The 27,188-nt window shown below is 44.1% G+C and overlaps 1 protein-coding gene across 1 annotated transcript in view; it reads left to right on the forward strand.

Annotated features, from left to right (window-relative positions):
- The window catches only part of KCNH5 (potassium voltage-gated channel subfamily H member 5), a 554,666-nt gene extending 528,669 nt beyond the window's left edge, over positions 1-25,997 (forward strand). The window contains exon 12 of the mRNA XM_073570956.1: positions 23,435-25,997. Coding sequence (XP_073427057.1) covers positions 23,435-24,370 — 936 coding nt within the window. The 3' untranslated portion in view covers positions 24,371-25,997. The remainder of the gene's footprint in view (positions 1-23,434) is intronic.
- Positions 25,998-27,188: the final 1,191 nt, after the last annotated feature.

Raw genomic sequence — 27,188 nt, forward strand, 5'->3', positions numbered from 1 at the left:
CTTAAGATGTCCCAGGCATGTTGAAGATGGCTGGAAGCAGAAAACACCTTTACTGTGGAAGATGTTATACAGGCGTTCCTTATAGAACAATTTCTTGCCAAGTGCCCCTCAGAGGTAAGGGAATGGGTCTGAGAGCTGCAGCCCTGGCAGATGAAGCATTTACTATCGAGCCGCAACTGAGGAGGCTTCTGTACAATGAACCACGGCCTGCTCCCGCGCGCCATCCCCCTCCGATTATATCTGCCCTTCCACCTAGTCGCAAGCCGATGACAATCACTCCTCACAATCCTAGGCCCCGACAGTTCCGACCACGACCTGGTGGTATCACAGAGAGGAGATGTTATGGGTGTGGGCAACCTGGACATTTGCAGTCTGGCTGTCCCTCAAGGATTCGGCGGGAGCCCCATGCAGCCCCACCTCATCCAGTGCATCTTGTACACACCATCCTGCTATGGATGAGTCACCGAAGGAGGAAAAAACAAAAATAATAGCTAAGTCTAGAAAACCAGAGAAGTTGGAAGCTATCGGATTGCAGACCCCTGAACCTGTCCACAACAACTAGCAGTAGCCGTGGGGGGTTCCTACAGTGCCCTAGACCCCTCGATCACAGCCTAAAGACAGAAAGAGGAAATCTAAACTTCCCCAGAGCAGACCCCAAAGCAATAGGCAGCCCCCAACATATAATGACTGTGAAGTAAGATGAAAAACACTAACACAGATGGAAAGATAGGTTGAGCAAATGATGGGGCCCAAGCTAACTAAATAGGACAGGATAGAAAAGCTGCTGTCTGCAATCCGCAAAAATCCTTTCCAAAAATGAACCACCAGACTGATAGGAAAAACAGGCCCTGAAGTCGCTAGGCTTCAAAAAGACTATATCAGCACTCAGGTATATTCTGAAGACAGAGCCAGAGATAAACAGATCAGAGACAAAAATGGAATTCAGCTCACCCCCGGGCGGGGATGGCTGAACTCCAAAAAACAAGGCAAACAAAACCAGAACTAAAGTGTACAAAAGGCAGAGCAAAACTTAGCTTTGACAAGCAGAAATCAGACTGGTCTCCAAGAATCCAGCAGGAAAATCACCGGCAAGGAAGCAGGGTGTCGGCTGCCTTATATCCAGTCATCAGTTCCTATGACCCAGTCATCATCTACCTGCTCAGCTGTTTGGTAATCAGCCTCACTACCTTCCTTCGCCAGAAGAGGGAGTTCATCAGACCTCACTGGTGAAGGGAAAAATGAACTCACAACACCATCCCACATGAGGAAGAGCTATCACCACCCCCACCAGAGTGGACCACCAACCACGGCACCATAGATACCCCTCCTGGAGTGTACGGACTCCGGCCTTGGTCATTTAGCTACCCAGAGCAACGGCAACGCCACCTGCAGGACGTCTTAATTGATGGATACAAAGTGTCAGGATTTAGAGACATGGGGGCATTCCTGACTATCGCTGACCCCCGTGTGGTTCGACCCGAGACAATTTACCAGGGTTCGGGAATTCCCATTGTCTCGGCGGGGGGTGCCTGCAAATATATACAGTGAGCTTCTGTGCGTTATGGTTGTGGTGAAAAACTGTGTTGGATTGGAGTTATGGGAGGACTTCCTGCAGATATCCTCCTTGGGAACGACATTGGGGAGTTACAATGCCAATTTGTGGGACCAGTCACCTGACTACAGGCCCTTCAAGCACTACGTCATCCGGACCTCACCAGGGAGCAACCACCATGAACCGCATCAGAGTTGGTAAGAGATACGTTTGCTGCTACTATATTGGGAGAGTCTTGGGACAGAGAGGAGTTTAGGAGAGACATAGAGGGTGACACTACCTTAGCAGCCCTTAGGCGAAAGGCAGAACCTGGGCACATGGGAGATAATGGGGATGGCTTCACTCGAGAAAACGGACTGTATTATCGTGTACCAGCGTTAAAGACCGCCCTCATCACTGCTCCTGTCTTGGCTGCCCCTGATTATAAGCGCAGGTTCCTAGTGCAGACAGATGAATCCACCTTTGGGATTGGGGAAGTACTTAGCCAAGTGAACGCCGCCGGAGAAGAACATCCTGTTGCTTTTGCCAGTCGGCAACTACTGGATCGGGAAGTTGCCTATGCCACTATTGAAAAGGAGTGCTGTTATGAGCTTATTTTCTGCTCCTCCAGTTGAGAGTTCTCCTTCCGTTCTCCCTCTGGTGGTGACAGGAGGTAGTGAGGTTGGTTTAAGTGATAGTGATCTGCCACCTGATGAGAAGGATAACGATTGGATCTCTGGAGTATCAGACTGGATATAAGACAGCCGACGCCCTATCCTGCTGCTGGTGATTCAGTCTGCTTCTCAGGTCTTGGACTTCAGCTCTCTTCCAGTCTTCTTAAGTTAAGTTTGTTTTTTGCTAATGTTCACACTTGTGCTTGTTGGTCAATTCAGTTTCTTGTGTGGTCAGCTTGCCCCTGCTGGGGCTATGCTGAACTTCCACTCCTATTTATCTGTATTTGCCAATTTGCCTTTTTGTCCCTTATTAGATTGGCCTCTTTTTGCTCTCTATCAGAATATTTCAGAGTGCTGATATAGTGGAAGTCTAGTGACTTCAGGGCTAATTTTGCTATCAGACGTATTGGACATTATTTTTGGTAGGGTTTTTTGGCAGATTACAGACAGTGGTTTCCTTTCCTGTACTTTCTAGTTAGTTGGGCCCCATCGTTTGCTCAGCCTATTTTCCTGCCTGTGTATGTGTTTTCATCTTTCTTCACCATCAATACATGTGTGGGGGCTGTCTTTTCCTTTAGGGTCTGCTCTGGGGCAGTTAGTTTTCCCTTTTCTTGCTTTAGGTTTATGTAGTCCTCCGGCGGTGACGAGGCATCTAGGAACAACGTAGGAACGCTCCACTGCTACTGTTAGTTGTGTGGTTAAGATCAGGGATCTGCAATCTGCATAGTGACCAACCTTTCTGGTTTTCTGGGACTTAGCTTTTTGTTGTTCCTCCTCGGTGACCCATTGATAACAGAATCACCAGCCATACCGCAGATTCTAGGGTACTCAAAAGCAGGGAAAGATTGTTTAAGGGAAAACGAAAAGAAAAAAAAAAAGTGTCAGAATTTTTTTTTTTTCTTGGTATATTTTTTCCTCTTTTTTTTTTCTGGGGCTGTAGGAGGATTTTTTTTTCTAATGGAGATTAAGCAATTGTCTGATCGTGTGGAGCAACTTGCTGCTGAAGTGCAGGGAATTTCCACCTACCTAATTCAGTCACATGCTACTGAACCTAAGATTCGTACTCCTGATGTGTTTTCTGGGGATCGGTCTAAATTTCTGAATTTTAAGAATAATTGTAAATTATTTCTTGCCTTGATACCTAATTCATCGGGGAGCTCTGTGCAGCAGGTTAAAATTGTCATCTCCTTGCTGCGCGGCGATCCCCAGGATTGGGCTTTTTCTCTGACACCTGAAAATCCTATTTTGTGGATGCATTTTTTCAAGCCTTGGGGTTGTTGTGTGATGAACCTAATGCTGTTGATCAAGCTGAGAGAACCCTGTTGGCATTAGACCAGGGTCAGGATCCTGCAGAGTTGTACTGTCAAAAATTCCAAAAGTGGGCGGTCCTTACTACATGGAATGATAGTGCATTGGCAGCTCTCTTTTGGAAAGGTTTGTCAGAGACCGTAAAAGATGTTATGGTGGGATTTCCTGTTCCTTCTGGTCTGGATGGCTCTATGTCATTAGCCATTCAAGTTGATCGGCGTTTACGTGAACGTAAAACTACACGGGAGGCACTGCCACCTTTTGAACAAATGTCTGAACCTATGCAATGTGATGAGGTTTTGTCTAGGGTGCAACATCGGGAGTTTAAAAGACGTAATAAGCTGTGTTTTTTCTGTGGAGACGCCTCTCATACTATTTCTGTCTGCCCTAAATGAGAGAAACGTTTTGCACACACATTTGCTGTGGGCAGTATAGAACCTAAGTTCCTTTTGGCAATTACTCTGATCTGCTCCTTGTCCACATTTTCCACTAAGGCTTTTGTGGATTCAGGAGCAGCTCTTAATCTGATGGATTTGGACTTTGCTAAACGTTGTGGTTTGTCCATGACGCCTCTGCAGATGCCTATTCCTTTGAGGGGTATTGATGCCACTCCTTTGGCGGAGAATAAACCTCAGTTTTGGACCCAGGTGATAATGCGAGTTGCCCCCAGACCACCAAGAAAATTGTAAATTTTTGGTGCTGCACAATTTGCACGATAATAGTGTTCTGGGGTTCCCCTGGTTGCAAACTCATAACCCAGTTTTGGATTGGAAATCTGTCTCTGTGGTGAGATGGGGTTGTCAGTGTGTTCTTAGGGGCGCTCCTGTTTTCTCCACCTCTCCTCAGTCTCATGATGTTCCTGATTATCTGGCTGATTTCTCTGATGTATTTAGTGAGAGTAAGTCTGCGTCTTTGCCTCCTCATAGGAGTTATGACTGTGCAATTGACTTGATGCCTGGGTGTAAATTTCCCAAGGGTCGGCTTTTCAACTTATCTGTACCCGAACATGATGCTATGCGATCCTATATTAAGGAGTTGTTGGAGAAGGGTCATATTAGACCATCCTCGTCACCTTTAGGTGCTGGGGGGTTTTTTGTGGCCAAGAAAGATGGTTCAGTAAGACCGTGTATTGATTATCGTTCCCTTAACAAGATGACGGTTAAATATCAGTACCCGTTACCTCTGATGTCTGATTTATTCTCCAGAGTTAAGAGTGCCTGCTGGTATACTAAGCTTGACCTCAGGGGGGCCTATAACCTTATTCGCATCAAGCACAGGGATGAATGGAAGACGGCGTTTAATACTCCGGAGGGACATTTTGAGTACCTGGTGATGCCTTTTGGGCTCTCTAATGCCCCTTCTGTCTTCCAGTCCTTTATGAATGATACAGTATTTTCCGAGACTTTGTGGATAAGTTTTTGATCATCTATCTGGATGATATTTTGATCTTTTGTAGTGATTGGGATTCCCATGTGGAACATGTCTGGACTGTGTTCCGGATTTTGAGGGAGAATTCCCTGTTTGTTAAGGGATCGAAGTGCCTCTTTGGTGTACAGAGGATTTCATTTTTGGGATTTATCTTGTCTCCATCGACTATTGAAATGGACCCGGCCAAGGTACAGGCCATTTATGATTGGGTTCAGCCTACTTCTTTGAAGGCTCTACAGAAAGTTTTGGGTTTTTCTAATTTCTATCGTAAATTTATAGGTAATTTTTCTAGTATTGTCAAACCACTGACTGATCTGACCAAGAAGGGAGCTGATGTGCTGAATTGGTCTCCTGAGGCTGTCTCAGCATTTCAGGAGCTTAAGCGGAGATTTACTTCAGAGCTCCAGTTTTACGGCAACCTGATGTCTCACTTCCATTTCAAGTGGAGGTAGACGCTTCTGAGATTGGTGCAGGAGCTGTTTTGTCCCAAAAAGACCCTGTGACTTCTAAGATGATTCCCTGTGCCTTCTTTTCTCGAAAGTTTTCCCCATCTGAACGCAACTATGATGTGGGGAATCGGGAATTGTTGGCCATGAAATGGGCATTTGAGGAGTGGAGACATTGGTGGAGGGAGCTAGACATCAATTTGTGGTCCTCACCGATCACAAGAATCTGATTTATCTGGAGTCGGCCAAACGCTTGAATCCTAGACAGGCTAGATGGGCCTTGTTTTTCACGCGTTTTAATTTTGTGGTCTCTTTTCTTCCGGGCACTAAGAATTTTAAGGCAGACGCCTTTTCTAGGAGTTTCTTTGCTGATTCTCTTAATGTGACCGAGCCTACTACTATCCTAGGTGAGGGGGTAGTTCTTTCTGCCATTTCGCCCAATTTGAGACGCGCCCTGGAGGAATTTCAGGAGGATAAACCTGAGCGTTACACTATGGGAAGATTGTATGTTCCTGACCAGTGGAGAAAGAGAGTGATTGTAATGATGTAAAGTAGGTTTCTATGAAGACAGTGGCTAGATGATAGAGTCACAGACACAGGTATACGTGAAAGTAGTTTGTATTAAACAAGCAGCACAGAACAGCACAGGTGCTGGCGGAGCCAGATAATGACAGCAGTGGTAACAGCAGCAGAACTCAGTCCAGTAGATAGCAAGTTGTACACCGGCACTGTGTAGATGTAAGCAGACACAGTCTGAAGAATGCAGGCAAGGACAGTCACTTAGCCCTCTCCCTTGCGGGAGGGGAATCTTCGGGCACAGTGCAGTGGCAGAGAAAGTCACTAGGTAATTGATACTGGATGTGCAAAGGTAGCAGGGATAGTCTCTCAGGTGGAACGCACACAGCAGTCAAGATCTTCAGCGCATACCGTGAGTGCTGTAGTAGCGGTGAGCGGTGGAGGCAGGGCTGGAAGGAGCCTTCAGGCCGACCCCGTCAGAAGGTCCAGGCAGCGGCAGTTAGGCAGCAGGTAATCCAGGTGGATTCAGCAGGAAGGAAGGAGGTAGCACAGCGTGCAACTCCCAGCTAGCAGATCAGGTACAGGACGAGATATACAAGCAAGGTAGTCACGTCCAGGAAAGCTATTTAAACCCGGCGGGCGGGACCAACAGGCGGTGATGTCACAGGAACCAGTATGGCCGAACGAAGCCAGGCTTAAGGGCAACAGTAAGGGCAAAGTCCGGAACACAGCAGAATAGGAACGATGCTTACATTATTCCCCCCTTAAAGAATGTCCTCCGGACAATCTTCGACCAGGCTTGTCCGGGTACCTTAGATGAAACTGCTCCAGCAGCCGCGGAGCACAGATATTCTCCACCGGTTCCCAGGAATTCTCCTCGACAGAGTATCCTTGCCACTTGACCAGATATTGCAACTTCCTTCTGAAGATCCGTGAATCCAGAATCTTCTCCACGACATATTGTTCATGTCCATCAACGAGCACTGGAGCTGGAGGAGAGGAAGTACGCCCTGGGAAAGAATTTGGTACAACTGGCTTTAGTAGGGAAACATGGAACACCGGGTGAACCTTCCAGGCAGGGGGTAATTTCAGACGCACCGCTACCGAATTCACTAGAGCCACGATCTTGTATGGCCCTACAAACTTCTGCCCCAGCTTGACAGTCGGTGCCCTCACCCTCAGATTCTTGGTAGACAACCAGACCGTATCTCCCACCCTATACACCGGAGCCGGCCTCCTGGTACGATCTGCTGCTCTCTTATACCTTTCCTGCGCAGTCGTCAAGGTGGTCTTCAGAGCTTCCAAATTCTGCTGTAAGAAAGAAAGATGGTCAGACACAGCAGGCACTGCAGCCTCCTTGGGGAACTGCGGCAAGATGCTTGGGTGGTAACCCTGATTAGCAAAGAACGGTGACTGCTTAGTCGAGGAGTGCTGCGAGTTGTTATATGTGAACTCTGCCAGGGGAAGCAGATCTACCCAATCATCCTGCAGATGACTTAAGTAGCAACGGAGGTACTGCTCCAGGGTCTGATTCGTACGTTCCGTCTGCCCATTAGTCTGTGGATGGTAAGCCGAAGACAGACTTACTCTAATATCCAGAGCCGCGCAGAAACACCTCCAGAACCTAGACGTGAACTGCACCCCACGATCCGAGATCACCTCATCCGGGACTCCGTGCAGACGGACCACCTCTTGAATCAACAAGTCTGCAGTCTGTTTTGCTGTGGGTAATCCAGCGCAAGGGATAAAGTGTGCTGCCTTAGTGAGGCGGTCCACGACCACTAGAATGGTGTTCTTACCCTTGGAGACCGGTAGTTCAACAATAAAGTCCATTGAGATGGATCTCCAGGGACGAGATGGTATAGGCAAGGGTTGTAACAACCCGGAAGGCGACGCACGAGGCGTCTTGAACCGAGCACATACCTCGCAGGATGACACGTATCCCTCCACGTCCTTCCGGTACGAAGGCCACCAGAAGTACCGAGCCAGGAACTCTTGGGTCTTCGTTATTCCACGATGTCCCCCAATCTTAGAATCATGGATCAGTCGGAGGACTTCAAGTCTTGTCACCTCTGGTACATACAGCCGATTCTCCTGTAACCACACTCCTCCATTGTAATTTAGGCTTACTTCGGGGGTAGGTTGCCTTAGCAACGGATCTGCTGCGTATGCTGCTTTGATCTCAGACAGAAGATCCTGATGATGGATTGCAGAGATGAAATGAGCGGGAGACACAACAGTACTAGGAGACGACTTAATCACTTCCTCAGGAGCAGCAATCCTAGATAGCGCATCTGCCTTACCATTCCGTGCCCCCGACCTGTAGGAGATGATGAAGTTGAATTGGTTTAGAAACAAGCTCCAACGTGCCTGACGTGGGTTCAAACATCTTACGGACTGCATGAATTCCAGGTTTCGGTGGTCGGTAAGAACTGTAATCGGAGTTGAGGACCCCAGCAGCAAGTGTCTCCACTCCTTGAATGCCGTCACAATCGCCAGTAACTCCTTGTTCCCTACGTCATAGTTCTTCTGCGCCGGGGATAGCTTCTGAGAAAGAAAGGCACAAGGATGAAGAACTGCCTTCTCACCTCCTCTCTGTGACAACACTGCGCCGATGGCGACATCCGATGCGTCCACCTCAAGAGTAAAGCTCAGGTCTGGGTCTGGATGTCTTAAGATGGGAGCCGACACAAATTTGTCCTTCAGCCGTGTGAACGCCTCCTGGGCTTGCGGAGTCCACCGGAACGGTACCCTCTTCTTGGTCAGTTGGGTGATGGGAGCCACAATCTCAGAGAAGTTACGGATGAAGCGCCTATAGAAGTTGGCGAATCCCACAAACCTCTGAACTTCCTTCACCGATCCTGGCGCTGGCCACTCCTGGATCGCTCTGGTCTTTTGATCGTCCATCTGGAGACCCTGTGGAGAGATGACATAACCGAGGAACTGCACTGTTGCCCTGTGGAACTCGCATTTCTCCAATTTGATGTAAAGATGGTTATGCAGCAGGCGTTGCAGCACTGTCCTCACGTGGAGCCGATGTTCCTCGAGATCACTGGAAAAGATTAAAATGTCATCGAGATACACAACCATAAATACATCAAGCACATCTCGGAAAATGTCATTAACAAAATGCTGAAAGGTTGCAGGAGCATTTCGTAGTCCGAACGGCATGACCCGTGATTCGAAGTGTCCATAACGGCAGCGGAAGGCCGTCTTCCACTCATCTCCAGACCGAATTCTCACGAGATTGTAGGCTCCCCGAAGATCCAGTTTGGTGAATATCTTAGCCTGCTTCACCCTCTCCAGTAGTTCAGAGATTAAGGGTAGCGGGTGCCGATTCATGACCGTTACCTTGTTTAAATCACGGTAGTCCATGCAAGGACGCAGACCCCCGTCCTTTTTCTTCACGAAGAAGATTGGTGCACCCGCAGGAGAAGTAGACGGTCGGATGAAGCCCTTGGCGAGATTCTCGTCGATGAAGTCCTTCAAGGCCTTTAATTCAGGACCAGACAAAGGGTAAATACGCCCGAATGGGATCTCCGCCCCAGATATCAGTTCTATCGGGCAATCATAAGGCCGGTGGGGAGGTAACATATCTGCCCTCTTCTTATCACATACCTCTGCCAGATCCTGATACTCCATTGGTAATTGTCCCTCAGTCGTAGCTACTACCTTGGGGATAGCAGCGACCTTAGGAATAGCGGGGTTGCTGTTAGAACTTGGAGGGAACTGCACTTCCCTGGTCTCCCAGTTGATGCGAGGATTCTGAACCTGGAGCCAAGGTAACCCCAGGATAATAGGAAAGTGAGGAGAAGATATTAGTAAAAAGGACAAATGTTCCACATGTTCCTCTCCAATGCATACCTTCACCGACTCAGTCTCCATGGTTACCGGTCCCGATGTAAGTGGTGACCCGTCTACTGTCTCCATCAAGACTGACGACTCCCTCTTCACTGCCCTGATTCCATGCTTCCTTGCAAACGCGATATCCATGAAGTTTCCACTGGCCCCGGAGTCCAACATGGCGGCGCTCTCGACACACCGACCCTGGAAGCAGACCCTCAAGGATAGGTAATAGTGGGAATTCTTCTTAGTAGCGAAGGAGGAAACGACGGATGTCATCGAGATCACCACTGCGTTCAATGGAAGAGATGCCAGCGAATTCATATCGGCAAAGTCCAGGTCTCTCTGATTGTCTCTGCCCCCCGAATTGTTTAGATCTAGGACGCAGGACTCCCCCGCCTCGGAGTTACAATCAATGATAGCTGCAGCCGTCTTACGTCTCCTGACTGGACACTCGGAGATGAAGTGACCGGTCCCCCCGCAGTAGAAGCACAGGTTTTCCTTAAAGCGATGCTCCTTGCGGGCATCAGGAGGATTTCTACGTACGGCATCCACCTGCATCGGTTCGGGCTCGGGCTCGGGATTCCTCCTGCTGGTGACATCTCTGGAGGGAGAAGAGAACGGAACAGTGTTATTAAACCGTAGATCAGACCAGCGCTCCTGTCTGCGCTCAGAGAGTCGATTGTCAATGCGGATGCAGTGGTTGATGAAGTCCCCAAGAAGCACGGGCGAGTCCCCGCGTGCCAGTTCATCCTTAACTGCCGTAGACAATCCCCTGCGGAAGATGGCCTGCTTAGCTGCCCCGTTCCAGGTGGTGTCTAAAGCCCATCTACGGAAGTCCAATGCATACTCCAGCACCGAACGCTTCCCCTGCCGAAGGGTCAGCAGCGTCGTCTCAGCAGTATTAGCTCGGTTCGGGTCATCAAACATCTGCGTCATTGCGGCAATGAAATTGTCCATAGAGTTAAGCAGAGGGTTGTCGGTCTCAATCAAAGGGTTGGCCCACGCGAGCGCCTTACCAGACAGCAGCATGACTATGGTCAGAACTTTGGAGCGTTCCGTAGTGAACTGTGGGGCATGAGCAGCAAAGAAGATCCGACACTGGTTCAAAAATCCTCGGAATTTATCCCTCTCACCAGCGAACCGGAAGGGTGGAAGCTTCGGGAAGGTCGGTGTAGTATCCCGGGCAACACCTGCTACCTGCGCGGCTGGGGCCTGTTCCAGAGCAGCAATCCGATCGAGCTGCATAGGAATCGCTTGCTCCAACGCCAGAACACGATCACCCTGAAGAGGAGCTGCTTGTTCCAGCGCCGTAATCCGATTTGCCAGTCGTTGCAACTGTGCCTCTGCTGCCCCGGCGTTGTGTTCGATACGTTGCTCCAGCGTGTCCAGCTGGGTCCTAATGCCTGCCACATCCTGCCGTATCAAAGCAAGCTGCTTGCTTACATGTTTCTCCAGGGACTCTACACCTGCGGTCTCCATATTGGTGGCTTGTATATCCTGTAATGATGTAAAGTAGGTTTCTATGAAGACAGTGGCTAGATGATAGAGTCACAGACACAGGTATACGTGAAAGTAGTTTGTATTAAACAAGCAGCACAGAACAGCACAGGTGCTGGCGGAGCCAGATAATGACAGCAGTGGTAACAGCAGCAGAACTCAGTCCAGTAGATAGCAAGTTGTACACCGGCACTGTGTAGATGTAAGCAGACACAGTCTGAAGAATGCAGGCAAGGACAGTCACTTAGCCCTCTCCCTTGCGGGAGGGGAATCTTCGGGCACAGTGCAGTGGCAGAGAAAGTCACTAGGTAATTGATACTGGATGTGCAAAGGTAGCAGGGATAGTCTCTCAGGTGGAACGCACACAGCAGTCAAGATCTTCAGCGCATACCGTGAGTGCTGTAGTAGCGGTGAGCGGTGGAGGCAGGGCTGGAAGGAGCCTTCAGGCCGACCCCGTCAGAAGGTCCAGGCAGCGGCAGTTAGGCAGCAGGTAATCCAGGTGGATTCAGCAGGAAGGAAGGAGGTAGCACAGCGTGCAACTCCCAGCTAGCAGATCAGGTACAGGACGAGATATACAAGCAAGGTAGTCACGTCCAGGAAAGCTATTTAAACCCGGCGGGCGGGACCAACAGGCGGTGATGTCACAGGAACCAGTATGGCCGAACGAAGCCAGGCTTAAGGGCAACAGTAAGGGCAAAGTCCGGAACACAGCAGAATAGGAACGATGCTTACAGTGATGTCTGAAGTCCATTGCTCCGCATTGGCTGGTCATCCGGGTATTTTTGGTACCAGAGATTTGGTGAGTCGGTCGTTTTGGTGGCCTGCCTTATCTCGCGATTTCAGGAATTTTGTACAGTCCTGTGGGACTTGTTCTCGGTCTAAACCCTGTTCTCATTCTAGTGGGTTGCTGATGCCCCTGCCGGTGCCCAAGAGGCCATGGACCCATATCTCAATGGATTTTATTTCTGATCTTCCTGTCTCTCAGAGAATGACTGTTATCTGGGTGATTTGTGATAGATTTTTGAAGATGGTCCATCTTGTACCACTCCCAAAGTTGCCATCTTCAGCCGAATTGGTACCCTTGTTTTTACAACAGGTGGTTTGGTTGCACGGGATTCCTGAGAACATTGTGTCCGATAGAGGGGTCAGGTTTGTTTCCAGATTTTGGAAAGCCTTTTTTTCCAATCTTGGAATTCAGTTATCCTTCTCCTCCGCGTTTCATCCCCAGACCAATGGGCAGACTGAGAGAACAAACCAGACCATGGAGTCTTATTTAAGATGTTTTATATCTGCTGATCAAGATGATTGGGTCTCATTTTTGCCCTTGGCCGAATTTGCGCTGAACAATAGAGCTAGTTCTGCCACTTTGATGTCACCCTTTTTCTGTAATTTTGGGTTTCATCCTCGATTCTCTTCAGGGCAAGTGGAATCTTCGTCCTGCCCAGGTGTGGACACTGTGGTTGTGAGAATGCAGCAGATATGGGACCAAGTGGTGGATGAGTTGTCACTCTCTCAGGAAAAGGCCAAGCGTTTTTCCAACCGGCATAGGACCATTGGTCCCCGGTTTAAAGTGGGTGATATGGTTTGGTTGTCATCTAAGAATATTCCTATGAAGGTTGCCTCTCCAGAATTTAAGCCCAGATTTATTGGACCTTATAAGATTTTCGAGATTCTTAATACTGTTTCTTTTCGATTGGCTCTTCCAGTTATGTTCAAAATCCATAACGTATTTCACAAGTCACTGTTGAAGAGGTTTGTTGAGCCAGTAGTTCCTGTGGTGGCACCTCCTGACCCTGTATTGGTTAAAGGCAATGTGGAATATGAGGTAGAGAAAATATTGGATTCTCGTTTGGTTAGATGGAGACTCCAGGATTTGGTCAAATGGAAGGGTTTTGGCCAGGAGGAGAATTCTTGGGTCTCTGCCTCTGATATTCATGTCAATAAATTGGTTCGTGCTTTTCACCGGGCCCATCCTGATCGGCCTGGTGGCATGGATGAGGGTTCGGTGACCGCTCCTCAAGGGGGGGTACTGTTATGAGCTCATTTTCTGCTCCTCCAGTTGAGAGTTCTCCTTTCGTTCTCCCTCTGGTGGTGACAGGAGGTAGTGAGGTTGGTTTAAGTGGTAGTGATCTGCCACCTGATGAGAAGGATAACGATTGGATCTCTGGAGTATCAGACTGGATATAAGACAGCCGACGCCCTATCCTGCTACTAGTGATTCAGTCTGCTTCTCAGGTCTTGGACTTCAGCTCTCTTCCAGTCTTCTTAAGTTAAGTTTGTTTTTTGCTATTGTTCACACTTGTGCTTGTTGGTCAATTCAGTTTCTTGTGTGGTCAGCTTGCCCCTGCTGAGGCTATGCTGAACTTCCACTCCTATTTATCTGTATTTGCCAATTTGCCTTTTTGTCCCTTATTAGATTGGCCTCTTTTTGCTCTGTATCAGAATATTTCAGAGTGCTGATATAGTGGAAGTCTAGTGACTTCAGGGTTAATTTTGCTATCAGACGTGTTGGACATTATTTTTGGTAGGGTTTTTTGGCAGATTACAGACAGTGGTTTCCTTTCCTGTCCTTTCTAGTTAGTCGGGCCCCATCGTTTGCTCAGCCTATTTTCCTGCCTGTGTATGTGTTTTCATCTTGCTTCACCGTCAATACATGTGTGGGGCTGTCTTTTCCTTTGGGGTCTGCTCTGGGGCAGTTAGTTTTCCCTTTTCTTGCTTTAGGTTTATGTAGTCCTCCGGCATTGATGAGGCGTCTAGGAACAACGTAGGAACGCTCCACTGCTACTGTTAGTTGTGTGGTTAAGATCAGGGATCTGCAATCTGCATAGTGACCAACCTCTCTGGTTTTCAGGGACTTAGCTTTTTGTTGTTCCTCCTCGGAGACCCATTGATAACAGAGTGCCTTGCCATCATATGGGTGCTAAAATAATTGCAGCCATACTTGTATGGCAGAGACTTTACAATTGTTACAGACCACAACCCCCTCACATGGCTGAACTGCGTATCAGGGGACAATGGAAGATTGCTGCGGTGGAGCTTGTCCTTACAACCCTACAGCTTCTCCATCCAATAAAAGTGGGGAAGCCAACACCAGAACGCCAAAGGACTGTCTCGACAAGAAGAACCATAGGCTCCCCAGGTTGACCTACCCCTGCCACTGTACAAGGCACTATAAATGATTTGGCAATGTGGACTAAAGTGAGCAGGCAAGAGGTCTGTGTAGACCTCATGGCGTGCTCCCTTATTATGAGAGGGGAGAGGTTGTGATGGTGTGATATGCTATGTGGATATCATTTTGTGTATATTTCTAGTTCACTGATTTTCATAGTGTTTTTCTTGTTGTTTTGTATGTCTGCAGCCTGACTGTATGTCTCTTGATGACCCCCTGTAGTGTCATAATCCCCCAGGCACCTTTGTCAGGCATGAGAGGCCTGAAAACCACACCAACCCATCTGACTACTCCTGGACATAGGGAGGGGGCTGGAAAGGACAGGAGGGGGTAGTCAGTTCCTGTGTGGAGAGCATCGTGTGAACACAGCACGTCAGAGAGAAAGAGAAGCGTATGGACTTTTTATTCTCTGGCTGCTAGATTTTTGTACTCTCATCTCCCTGGACATTTTATCCTGTTACTGAACTGCATACGTGTTCTGGACTATTGTATCCTCAGTGTGGTGTATTGTTTATGGACCTTCTAATTTTGCCTATAATAAAGGTCTTGGGATTGTTCACACTTCCCTCGCTCTGTTGATTGTGTGATACCGGAGAAGGACCCTGTGACATATGTCTCGTCTTATTTAGTATTGTGGTTTTATAAGAATTGCAATATGAGTATGGGGATGGAGACATCTTAACTTGGCATCCTTTAGAACTGCTATTGGACTTTGCCTTTTTCTGTTCTATTGCACAATATGTTTTGATGCCACTATAAGGAAACATTTTCCAAGAGTTCATTCTAATTGTACCCCATTCTTTCTGATCCTCTAATTTGTAAGCCAAACTGTGATTGTTTTGTCTCATTTCTGATTGTAACATTTTATAAAATATAATAAAAAATAAAGTTATTAAAAAAATTACAGGATCGAGACAGGAAGAGTTAATGTAAATAGTTAAAGTAAAGACTGATAGTAAAGGAGGACAGTATCACATTGAGCTGGCTGTACTGCAGTAAATAAGAAGCTTTTTGTGTTAAAAAAAATGGTTCTTTATTGTTCCAGTGCATTTCTCTGCTGGGCCAGCACCTTTTTCAAGGTACAAAAACAAATATCAGTTGAGATAAATGTAAAGAATTAATGCGCTATAGAAAAGAGTTACAGAGTTAAAGTAAAGAGTTAAAGGGAATCCATCAGCAGATTTTTGCTATGTAATCTGAAGACAGCAGGAGACAGAGGCTGAAACACAGAATTCAAGGATGTGTCACTTGTCAGAGTACATACTGTTGTTTACTAACTGTGAAGGATTTATCACTAAGATATTAACATTGCCGGACTAGTCCGACAACTAAGCACCTCATTGTCTATAGACTTTGTACATGGAGAGCCTGGTGTGGGTGGGGTTAGCTTTCTCAGCTCTGCTTCATTCTAAATATAAAACTCTGATTGCATAAGAATGGCTGCACCCAGTTATCTAAGTGATACATTGTTAGATTAAGCTCTCTTTGCTTACATCAGGTTGCTCTCAGATGAGGTATTAAAAACATTCTGACAGATTTCCTTCCATAGTTAAAGTAAAGAGTTAAATAGTTAAGGGAAGAGTTAATTTTTACATGTAAATTATAAATGTGCTATAGTCATATTACTACATCTGCTACAAGCATTCCTGGAATAATATGAATACTTTAAAAAGACAAACTTTAGTAATCATACGTAGCATCACCATGAAATCTATTTTCAAGGTCATAAAATACAATTACCCCAAGTAAAATTACAGTGCATAATTCCAAGATGCTCAAGAAATGCAACTAGGAAGGCCTTAAGACCCAGGTAATAAATATTAAATGCAGGCAATTTACGGAGTTAAATAAAATCGATGAATTTATCATTACGTACATAACTGCACTACTGCGTTAAGTTGATGTCATATTAATTATGCTGTCGCCAGGTACAGTTACATTGCATTATTTAGCAGCCTATCAATTATTCAGACGTGCAGCACTCATAAACTGGGACATTAACGTTCTTCTTAATTAGCCAAAACGTGTTTGTCAGCAGCGTGCTCCGCTAAAAAATAATTGTCTTTTCTTTCCTTGGGTGGAGTAATATAACTATGGAATAAAAAGTAAGCTCCATATTCTTGCCTCGTAGAAAAGGTTTATGTCAGCATTTTATCTTTTTTTTTTACATAATGTAAGAATGGATGGATGGATAGATCTAACGTCCCTCCGGTTCTAGAGTTCCAGTTCAATGGCTGCCTCCTCCTCTTCATTGTTCCTTCTGTTTGCTCTTGGGGTCTTTCACGGTCCTAAAGCATGTCAAGGACCGTCCATTTTCAGATTTGTGTAAATTCCAATTCGTGAAATTCGTAATGAATTTGATTTCTCACAAATCGATCCGCTCATCTTTTATCATATATAAATATATATATATATATATATATATATATATATATATATATACTGTATAGTTGCAAGGAAGGCACTCAACTGGGAGTGTTGGTCTCACGATATGCCGAGAATGGACCTTTTGAGGTTAGCTTTCATGTTAAAGGGCTATTCTCAACTTCATTAGCAGATATTGTCGGATAGTGCTTGTAAAAACATGCAGTTTTGCAATTTATTGCTTACTAGCTGAAGTGCCCGGCGCTGCCCGGGCATAGTAACTATCTATGGTTAGTTATAGCAAATTATAATTATCCTCCATCCCATAGACCCATGCCCATATACCCATCATACATATCCACGATCCCATAGGCCCGTGCCCATATACCCATCATACATATCCTCCTTCCCATAGTCGAGTGCCCATATACCCATCACACATCCTCCATCCCATAGTCCCATGCCCATATACCCATCACACATCCTCCGTCCCATAGTCCCATGCCCATATACCCATCATACATATTCGCCATCCCATAGTCGAGTGCCCATATACCCATCACACATCCTTCATCTCATAGTCCCATGCCCATATACCCATCATACATATCCTCCATCCCATAGTCCCGTGCCCATATACCCATCATACATATCCGCCATCCCATAGTCCCGTGCCCATATACCCGTCATACATATCCTCCATCCCATAGTCCAGTGCCCATATACCCATCACACATCCTCCATCCCATAGTCAACCATTATGACATCATAATGAGTGGCGGGGCTTGCAACCTATGATGACATCAGCGTCGTCATGGCAACCATTATGACATCATAATGAGGGGTGGGGCTTGACACACACACACTTTTTCCCCATTATGTAGATAGGGGCAAAATTGTTTGGTGAATTGGAATGCGCGGGGTTAAAATTTCGCCTCACAACATAGCCTAGGACGCTCTCGGGGTCCAGACATGTGACTGTGCCAAATTTTGTGGCTGTAGCTGCGACGGTGCGGATGCCAATCCTGGACATACACACATACACACATACATACATACATACATACATACACACACTTGAGCTTTATATATTAGATTAAAATTTGCAACAGTTCTTTAGATTTTAATAATTTTCTTCTGTTTACAGCTTGTTACCTAGGAAACCGACCACCAATGCTGTCTAGCTTGTAAGCACTGCGCCAAAGAAGCTGTCTGGGATTAGGAGATAACAGCACTCTCCAGAAATCTTGGCTAGTATCTGTGCAGTGCTTACAAGCTCAATAGAAAGGAGCTTGTGGGCACTGCACATGGTCTGCTGTCTAATAGCGGTGGTCGGTCTCTAAGTCAACAAGATGCAAACAATAGAAATCAAATTAAATTGCAAAATCCTTCTGTTTACAAGCACTAGCCGACAATACCCATTCATGAAGATGGGAATAACCCTTTAAAGGTTTCTTTCTGCAAAAATCAGGAATCTTCATTGCATCTGAATTCCGTCCATATTTAGTGTTCCTGTTTAGAGTTGAGCGAATTTGTTCAGATTCAGTTGCTGGTGTGTGAATTAACATTACTGGTGTGTGAATGATCATGAATATCATGCAAAATTAGGAAGAGGTAAAAGCAATTCTTGTACCTTTACAAGCCTTGTAACATTCACCCAATCCGTCCCTTTCTCAATCAGAGCCGTTCTAGCCCACCAGAGGATGTAGAAAATATGTATCCAGCACTTATCCCAAGGATTAATAAAAAAATCCTATTTATTACATTAAAGATCAAAGGGAAAAAAAGTTACAAAAATTTGTGAGTAGACTGTTACACATTTCAAATCGTAGTCCACAAGTTCTTAATCATAATCAGCTCATTAGGGGACCAGAAAAAGCACTAATGTGACCAGGATATGACAAAATAGTGGGAACCACAACCAAAGAGAATTCTATTTAAGGAAGACAGGTGCCTCTAATTTATCACAGAGGCATGTAATGGTTTGGGCACACCTGGTAAAGATTACTGTTATTGTGAACAGTTAAGTAAGTTGAAGATTAAATCATCTTTAAAAGGCCTAAAGTTAAAGGTGACACATTTATATTGTATTTTGGGCAAAAAAGTATTTTTTTCTTCATCTTTTACATTTTAAAAATTACAAAAAGGAAAATGGGCCAATGCAAAAGTTTGGGCTCCATTGAAGATTTGTGTACTCAGATAACTTTGACCAAGGTTTCAGATCTTAACTAGCCTGTTAGGGTTATGACTTGTTCATTATCATCATTAGAAAATGCCAGGTGATGGAAATTTCCCAGCTTTATAAAAACCCAGCCTCCTGTAACCTTTTGCCAAAACACAGCAGCCAAGGGTTCTTCTAAACAGCTGCTTAGCACTCTGAAGATGAAAATGGTGGAGGCTCACAAAGCAGGAGAAAGCTATAAGAAGATAGCAAAGAGTTTTCAAGTTGCCTTTCCTCAGTTTGAAATGTAATTAAGAAATGGCAGTTAACAGGAACAGTGGAGGTCAAGATAAGGTCTGGACCAAGCAATATTTCAGTGAGAGCTGCTTGTAGGATTGCTAGATAGGCAAATCAGAATCTCCACTTGACTACAAAAGATCTTCAGAAAGATTTAGCAGACTCTGGGATTGAGGTACATTTTTCTACTGTTCAGAGACACCTGCACAAATATGGCCTTCATACAAGAGTCATCAGAAGAAAACCTCTCCTCTGTCCTCACCATAAAATTAAGCATCAGAAGTATGCAAACGAACATCTTAACAAGCCTGGTGCATTTTACAAACAAGTCCTGTGCACCACAATGATCAAAGTTATGTGTGGAAAAAAAAAGGGCACAGAATTTCAGGAAAAGAACATGTCACCAACCATTAAGCATGGGGTTGTTTTGCAGCCAATGGCACGGGGAACATTTCACGGGTAGAGGGAAAAAATGATTCAATGAAATTTCAGCAAATTCTTGATGCAAACATAACACCATGTGTCAAAAAGCTGAAGATGAAATGAGGATGGCTTCTACAAATGGATAATGATCCTAAACACATAATTAGCTTGCAAAATGCTAGCGTTTTCCAAGCGATCTGTAGCATCGCTTGGAGAACTGATTAACCGGTTGGTCACACTCGTCAAACATAGTGTTTGGCAAGTGTGACCAACTTTTTACTACTGAGGCCGCCTATGCTGCATCAGTAGTAAAAGATAAAATGTAAAAAATAATAAAAAAATTAAAAATTGTGTTATTCTTACCTTCCGATGTCCCGCGCAGCCTTCCCGCCTATCTCCACGCTCCCGTTCCCAGTAATCCTTTGCGAAAATGCCTGCAATGACGTCCATTCTCTTGGGATTGTGACGTCTCGCGGTCATTCGCGATCCCGCGAGAACAGACGTCATCGCGGGCATTTCCGCAAAGGATTACTGGGAACGAGAGCGTGGAGAGAGGCGGGAAGGCTGCGCGGGACGTCGGAAGGTAAGAATAACACAATTTTTTATTTTAAATTCTATTTTTTACAGGGATATGGTGCCCAGAGCCCGGAGGACAGTCTCCTCTCCTCCGGACCGTGGGTACCATCCAGAATTGTTCTGCTTACTGTTCGCATGGTGTGCACAGCTACATGCGAGAAGTAAGCGGAACAATGCATTGCTATGGGTGCGGGATCGCTGCGATTCCGCAAAATTAATGAGCATGCTGCATTTTTTACCGTGAAGCGATTCCGCCGCGGTAAAAACCGCAGCATTAGCACAGCATTGCGGAATCCCATAGGAATGCATGGGATGCTTATTTTTCGCATTTTTGCGGCAAAATCACGCGGTTAAAACCACCACGGAAACGCGAAAAAAATGCCACGCCTAAACAATAGATGTATATAGCTATATATTAATTTTCCCAGATTCTTGTAATCAACAGAAGCAAAATCTCACATATATATATATATATACACACATGCATATGGAGACAGGCATAGATGAATGCATGAATTAGTATTTATAACAATGAAACTGAAAAGTAATATCTCTTTCCATGCAAGCAGGTAAACCTTGCGTCATAAATATACAGGATTCATTATCCCAGGTTATACCACATTTGAATTGAATGATCACCTCTATCATCTATCTTATCTGCGGTTTGCGACTCCTTCCCTCTGCTATCACTAACACTGAGAGAAGAGAGAGGCAACACACTAAAATAACTACTATCCTAAGGTATTGAGGAGATATGGAGGGCTACTTCTGCTGACTGGAATACCATATATTTCCATGGGTATCAACCTCGGATATAGGGAATGTCTAAAGGCGCCATTTCAATATTCCTTATGGAGATAGATTACAGATACTGTAGACAGGACAATGTAATCCAATCTCCCTACACTAATGGAAATCCCATTTGAATGTTTGTTCATCATGATAAGAGCATTAAACATTAAAGTGACATTTTTTTCTTTTCAAGTAATTCATGCGAAGAAAGTTTCCCTCTCCCCAATGGTTAAGACATTCGAAAAAAGCCACAGTGTCATTTGTTGAGCTCATTAGGGAGATAATGAGCCACAAAGTAAAACTTTAATAATATAATGATTCCATATGCTGCTGGTAATTGAACAGATAATACTGTGGACTGTAACCCCTTCATTACAAAATTTGCAGGTTTTAAAGTTTTGGATTGAAAATATTCCATTTATGAAATGACAATCCAGGGACCAGTTTTATAGGGCATTTCGAGCTAATGTCAAGCTACTATATGGAGGTCAATATCAGCTTTTGGAAAAGTTGGGATAGAGGTAGTCAACTAATGGCCAGTGTTCGAGTTCTCACTTTCTGGTGTCCTATTATAATATTGGAAATGTGTCCTGGTCATACCCCAAAAAACTTCCAAAATTAGGATCAAAATTAGATCGTAAGGTCCCTCATTTATTCCAAAAAAAGACCAGCGATGATCAATGGCATTCTTCAACTACTTCATTGCAATATATTAAGGGGCTTCCCAGAAATATCATAGTGTTGGAAAACAGAGGAGCCATCTCACTACGGTATCCTGTTGTCTTCTGTAGCTTGGAACAAGGTCACTGCCAGGGACGTGGACAACATGGAAATGGAAGGATAGATCAGGCTCAACATTTTGAACTTATATTTGATCATCAAAGTCATAGTCAAAACCCAAGAAAAACAAACAAACAAAATGAACATACACCATATAATAAGTAAATAGTACATATAAATAGCATAAGGGACTTAGTTAACACTTTTGATCAAAAAAGCATAAAAGCCATCCCAGCGGGACAAGGTGTACCAAACATGATGGTCCTATCCGGTCTCTAGTATTAAAACCTTACCATGTGTCAGTCGATTTCAATGTGAACAAGGGCAGAGCAGGAACCGAATCATTCAGACACCTGCCCATGAGAAGCTATATAGATGAAATACCAAGGTTAAAAACGGTGGAGGGGGTACCCTTCTTTTTGTACAGAACATAAAGTACAGCAAAAAAAAAGAAATGAGCCGAAACATACGTTTGCACGTGTAATATGGAAGAGCACATTCACATTGTAGCCATTTCACAGACAAAACCCAAGAAAGGAAGTAAATAGTAATAGTACATGTATATAATGTAGAGTACATAATGAACACTATGCCCAATTTGAATGGTCATATCCTATTTTTCATCTGAAAATCATAGCTTACATCCATGGAGTGCATAAAGCACCTGTACTCAACATAAGAGTGATACTCGTATGCACCAGAAACGCATTGGTATTTGCTTTATACAGGAAATATACTGTATACATTTTTGTACCATGTTAGTCAGTAGATAGAAAAATATTAAAATTTGAGGGTCCTCAGTGGTTGATACCTTTTAATGGATAACTGAAAAGATCGTAAAAAATTGCAAGCTTTTGAGACTACTCAGGTCTCTTCACCAGGCATAGAAGAACACAAAATCTGAAGAGTCACATATTTATACACAACAGGGCACAGGAATAATGCAATAGATAAGACAAGTGAGGTGAAGCAGAGCTATCAATATGGGAGAGGAATAAGAAGCAGTTGTGGCTGTAAATATTGGAACAGTTTATAGATAAGGAGTGTGAAAGTTTTATTGTCCTGTGATTGAGGTCTGGTCCATGGTTGTGATGCCTCCAAGAAGTCTCAGGAGCACATTCCTTAGTTGATGTAGAAAGACTTGTATATTTCTAATGACCATGGACAAGATAAAGATTCCAAACTCGCATCATTTGTTACCTTTTAATGGCTAACTGAAAAGACAGTATCAACCATTGAGGACTCTCAGATTTTAATATTTTTCTATTTGTTTTACAGACACACCTTGGATGTAAAGTATGATTTTATGATGATTTACGTATGTTGATCTGGATCTATCCTTCCTTTTCCATATCAAAGTGATGTCCTAGCCTTAGGGCAGCTGATCAAGAACAGATCAGTGGCCACCTCCTCGATCAGCTCATGGAGTCGAACAGTACAGCTCTGTTATGTTGTGTATATATATGTATATATAATGTGTGTATATATATATATATATATATATATATATACACATATAAGAAATTGCTGTGTATAAGGTTTCCTCGCCAAGCATGTCTTATTTCTCCCAGAGAAGCCTAAACTTTCTTTTAAACCATTATTTTTCATGTTTTTTTGTTCTTTTAGATTGTATTCCGCAAAATCAGTGATGTAAAGAAAGAAGAGGAAGAGCGACAACGGCAGAAGAATGAGGTGACGCTAACCATCCCTGTAGACCATCCCGTACGGAAGCTCTTTCAGAAATTCAAACAGCAGAAAGAGCTACGAAACCAAGGCTCAGTGCACAGTGATCTGGAAAGGCACCAAATCCAAGTGGAAAACCGCGCGGTGCACAACGGAGCGGTCATTACTGGAACTAGCGTCGTGACCGTGTCCCAAATAACGCCCATTCAGACATCTCTTTCCTATATCAGAACCAATGAATCATTGAAACAGAACAACAAGGATGTCATAGAACTCAAGCCAAATGGCAACAGTGACCCAAAATGTCTTAAAGTCACCAGTCCCACGCGTATGAAGAACGCAAACGCAAAGGGTTGGCTGAGATTAAAGAACAACATGCAGGCTCACGAGGAGAAGAAAGAAGACTGGAATAATGTAACAAAAGCAGAGTCGATGGGTTTACTTTCAGATGACCCCAAATGCATTGACCCTGAAAGTGGGGTACCTAAAAATCCTTTGCGGAAAACAGACTCTTGTGACAGCGGTATTACAAAAAGTGACCTTCGTTTGGACAAAGCAGGAGAAACTCGTAGTCCACTTGAACATAGTCCTATCCAAGCTGATGCAAAGCACCCATTTTACCCTATCCCTGAACAGGCCTTACAGACCACACTGCAAGAGGTTAAACATGAGCTCAAGGATGACATTCAGTCACTAAGCTGTCGCATGACCACCCTGGAACAGCAAGTGGCAGAAATCCTAAAACTATTGTCAGAAAAGAAAGCACCCCCAACTCCCCCGATAACACCTTCCAGCCCAATCCAAATACAATGTCAGGATATTTTTAGTGTTTCGAGGCCAGTGACCCCGGATTCGGAAAAGGATGAAATTCAAGTATAACATAAACTGTACACGTGTGTGAATGGGATGTATGGGTGCATATATGCGATTAGTAATATATATCGCTATATGCAGTCATACACCTATACAGTATATTTTCACTGTTGTCAGCCCACTGTTCCTTCCAAATGGAAATGTCAATGGTCCTTTAAAAAGGACTTGTTACCAGTTCAAAAGTGACCAGTTTTTCCTCTTATTTTATTCCTGCTGCTCCCCCAAGTATTCTGTTTTTTGTTTTATTAAAATCCGCCGTGCTGTTTTAGAGATATGGGCTTTTGAATTTTTTTTTACAAAGGGGCGTGATGCGGGATCCTCTGGGGCATGTCTTAGGCTGCTCTGCATTATTACCTCTTATCACGCCCCCCTTGTGAAGACAGTAAAAATTAGCACTAAATAAAAAGGCTTATATCTCTGAAACAGTTTGTCGAATTTCATACAAACAAAAACTGAAATACTCAGGAGCAGCAGGAATAATATAAAACCAAAAATTGGCCTGCTGACATGTCCTCTTTAAGAACCCAGTACATCCAGGACGGAGTTTCTGATTTGACTCTGATTTAACCCCATTATATTCAGAGTATAAAGCTTCGAGGTAACTTTGCGTGAGTGTAACTTGAATATCCTATAATTTTATGAATTTTTTTTTGACGTGTAAATATTGCATGTCCAGCTGGTTTCTGGCCTGCCAAAGAAATGATCCTTCATATAGATATTGCTTGTAAAATATGCAGTTGACTGCATGCATTCTTTACAGTCATTTATAATAACCTTCATTGCACAGAATATTTGTATTATAAAGGCAATGCTACATATATATATATATATATTTATTACACACACATTAGAAATATCAGGGTCCAACCTGCCAATATCGCTAGAAGACGCAGACCTCAGGCTTGTAATATGGGGTTCTTTCTTCACAGCTTTCGATGGCATATATGGGTTAATTCAGGTTTAATATGAGTAATAAAAAGGCATAATGTGTATTTTTGGGGCACTTTCCCTTTTAGATATTTCAATAATTTATATTTATGTAAGGAAACTGTACTTATTCACATTTGAGAGGTGTTGCTTTAGGATAAAAACTATGCATAGACAGAAATTGCTCCCTTCACCACCAACAGGCTAAATGAGGTATTACACCATAACATTAAAAATCATTAAATAAGTATCTTTTTACACCTAGCTCACTAAATGATCCTTTATTTCTATACTTCCTGTACAATATATTGTTATCTTCACATATTATGTAGGTAACATGGCTAATTTTGCTTTCCATGTCCAATATCTAAATTTTATTTATATATAGCAATTAAGAATAGGAAGATTATCATAACGAAGTAATAATTAAAAACTATGCATTTTTACTAATGGGATGAATAGTAGAAATAATTTTCGGTTGCTATTTTTATGTCATAAGCTGAGATAAAAATGTATCTTTTAATAGACCTTTAATTGGCGATTGTAGATGTCATTATGAGATGGGGTAGAATGGAAATGAAATCGGAGAACATTTTGGACTACTTTTCTTTGGCTGCTGTGAAAAAAGTAATAGCTTGTCCTGACCCCAATATTTTTTAAAAAATCATTATTAAATTCTCCAAATGTTCTCTATTTAGTAGAATAAAGAAATGACCTTACTCTTCAGCCATAGTGCCTGTGCTCATCACTTCTGAAACAAACTGTAACCTTAAACATTACCTCTGGTCTAAATAAATTCAGGAGCCTAAATCTGGCCATGAACAGCAGGAGCAGTTGACCCTCTAATGTCTATGAGGGTTTCCTGATGTTTAGTCATTGGAGAGAGAAGAATTAGGCAGTTGGATTTCAACATGACAGATTCTGTTTTGTCTCCTGGAGAAAGGTTGCCGCCAGAGGTGCTGGCCTTCAGCCAACTTCCCTCTACCCATTCAGAACTCATCCGCATGCAATTGAGACATATGATCCAGGAAGGACAGCTGTCAACCAACAGGCATTAGAGTGTATGGCCGACTTTCGACTCAGCAACCTTTTCAGCATTTTACTAAGCCCACAGTGCTCCAATGTAAAAATGGCAAAACCCACCAATCTCAACAGGTCCAACAGACTTATTTGTATGAAGGTCTCCAGACTTTCCACTGAGCGATAAAATTTGGTAAAAGAAGGATCAGGTAGGGTTGAATTTCAACTTCAAATTATTTTGTCTCTTGGGTGGTAAGTCACAGCCAGAGTTTTCTGGTAGATGCTCATGCAACTCTCCCTATTGAGATGTCATGCAGGTTTGAACAAGGCATACAAGCAAATTTTGGGGTGTGGGGGGTTGGGATTAGCAGTTCCCAAAGGATATTAAAGGTTTATGGGCACTTATAGGTATTGTTTTAAGAAGGGTAGATGGATTAACATACTTTTACTGACTCCTCAACAAGACAGCCCACGTGCACGCTAAGACTCTTCAACAAGACAGCCCACATGCACTCAGAATACTCAACATGACAGCCCACGTGCACTCTCATACTCCTCAACAAGACACCCCACGTGCACTCTCAGACTCCCCAACAAGAGGACCCACATGCACTTTCACACTCCTCATCAAGGAGCATAGGCATAAAGCTGCTAATTAGAGGCGGGAAGGGTTATACAGAGTAGGAGGACTAGAAGGCACCAGACACCTAGTCCTGTAGTGATAATCTCCTGCTGATAAAACACTGATTTTATTAAAACAACAGGGCCTAATATGTGAAACATCACTGGAATCAGGGTTTCTAGCCCTCTAGCATGCTGCTCTCAAATTATATCAGAAACCTGCTGACGGATTCCCTTTAACTTTAAATAATTATGA

This window comes from Dendrobates tinctorius, unplaced genomic scaffold (genome assembly GCF_039654945.1).
Source record: "Dendrobates tinctorius isolate UK_male_01 unplaced genomic scaffold, ASM3965494v1 ptg000006l, whole genome shotgun sequence".
Lineage (NCBI taxonomy): Eukaryota > Metazoa > Chordata > Amphibia > Anura > Dendrobatidae > Dendrobates > Dendrobates tinctorius.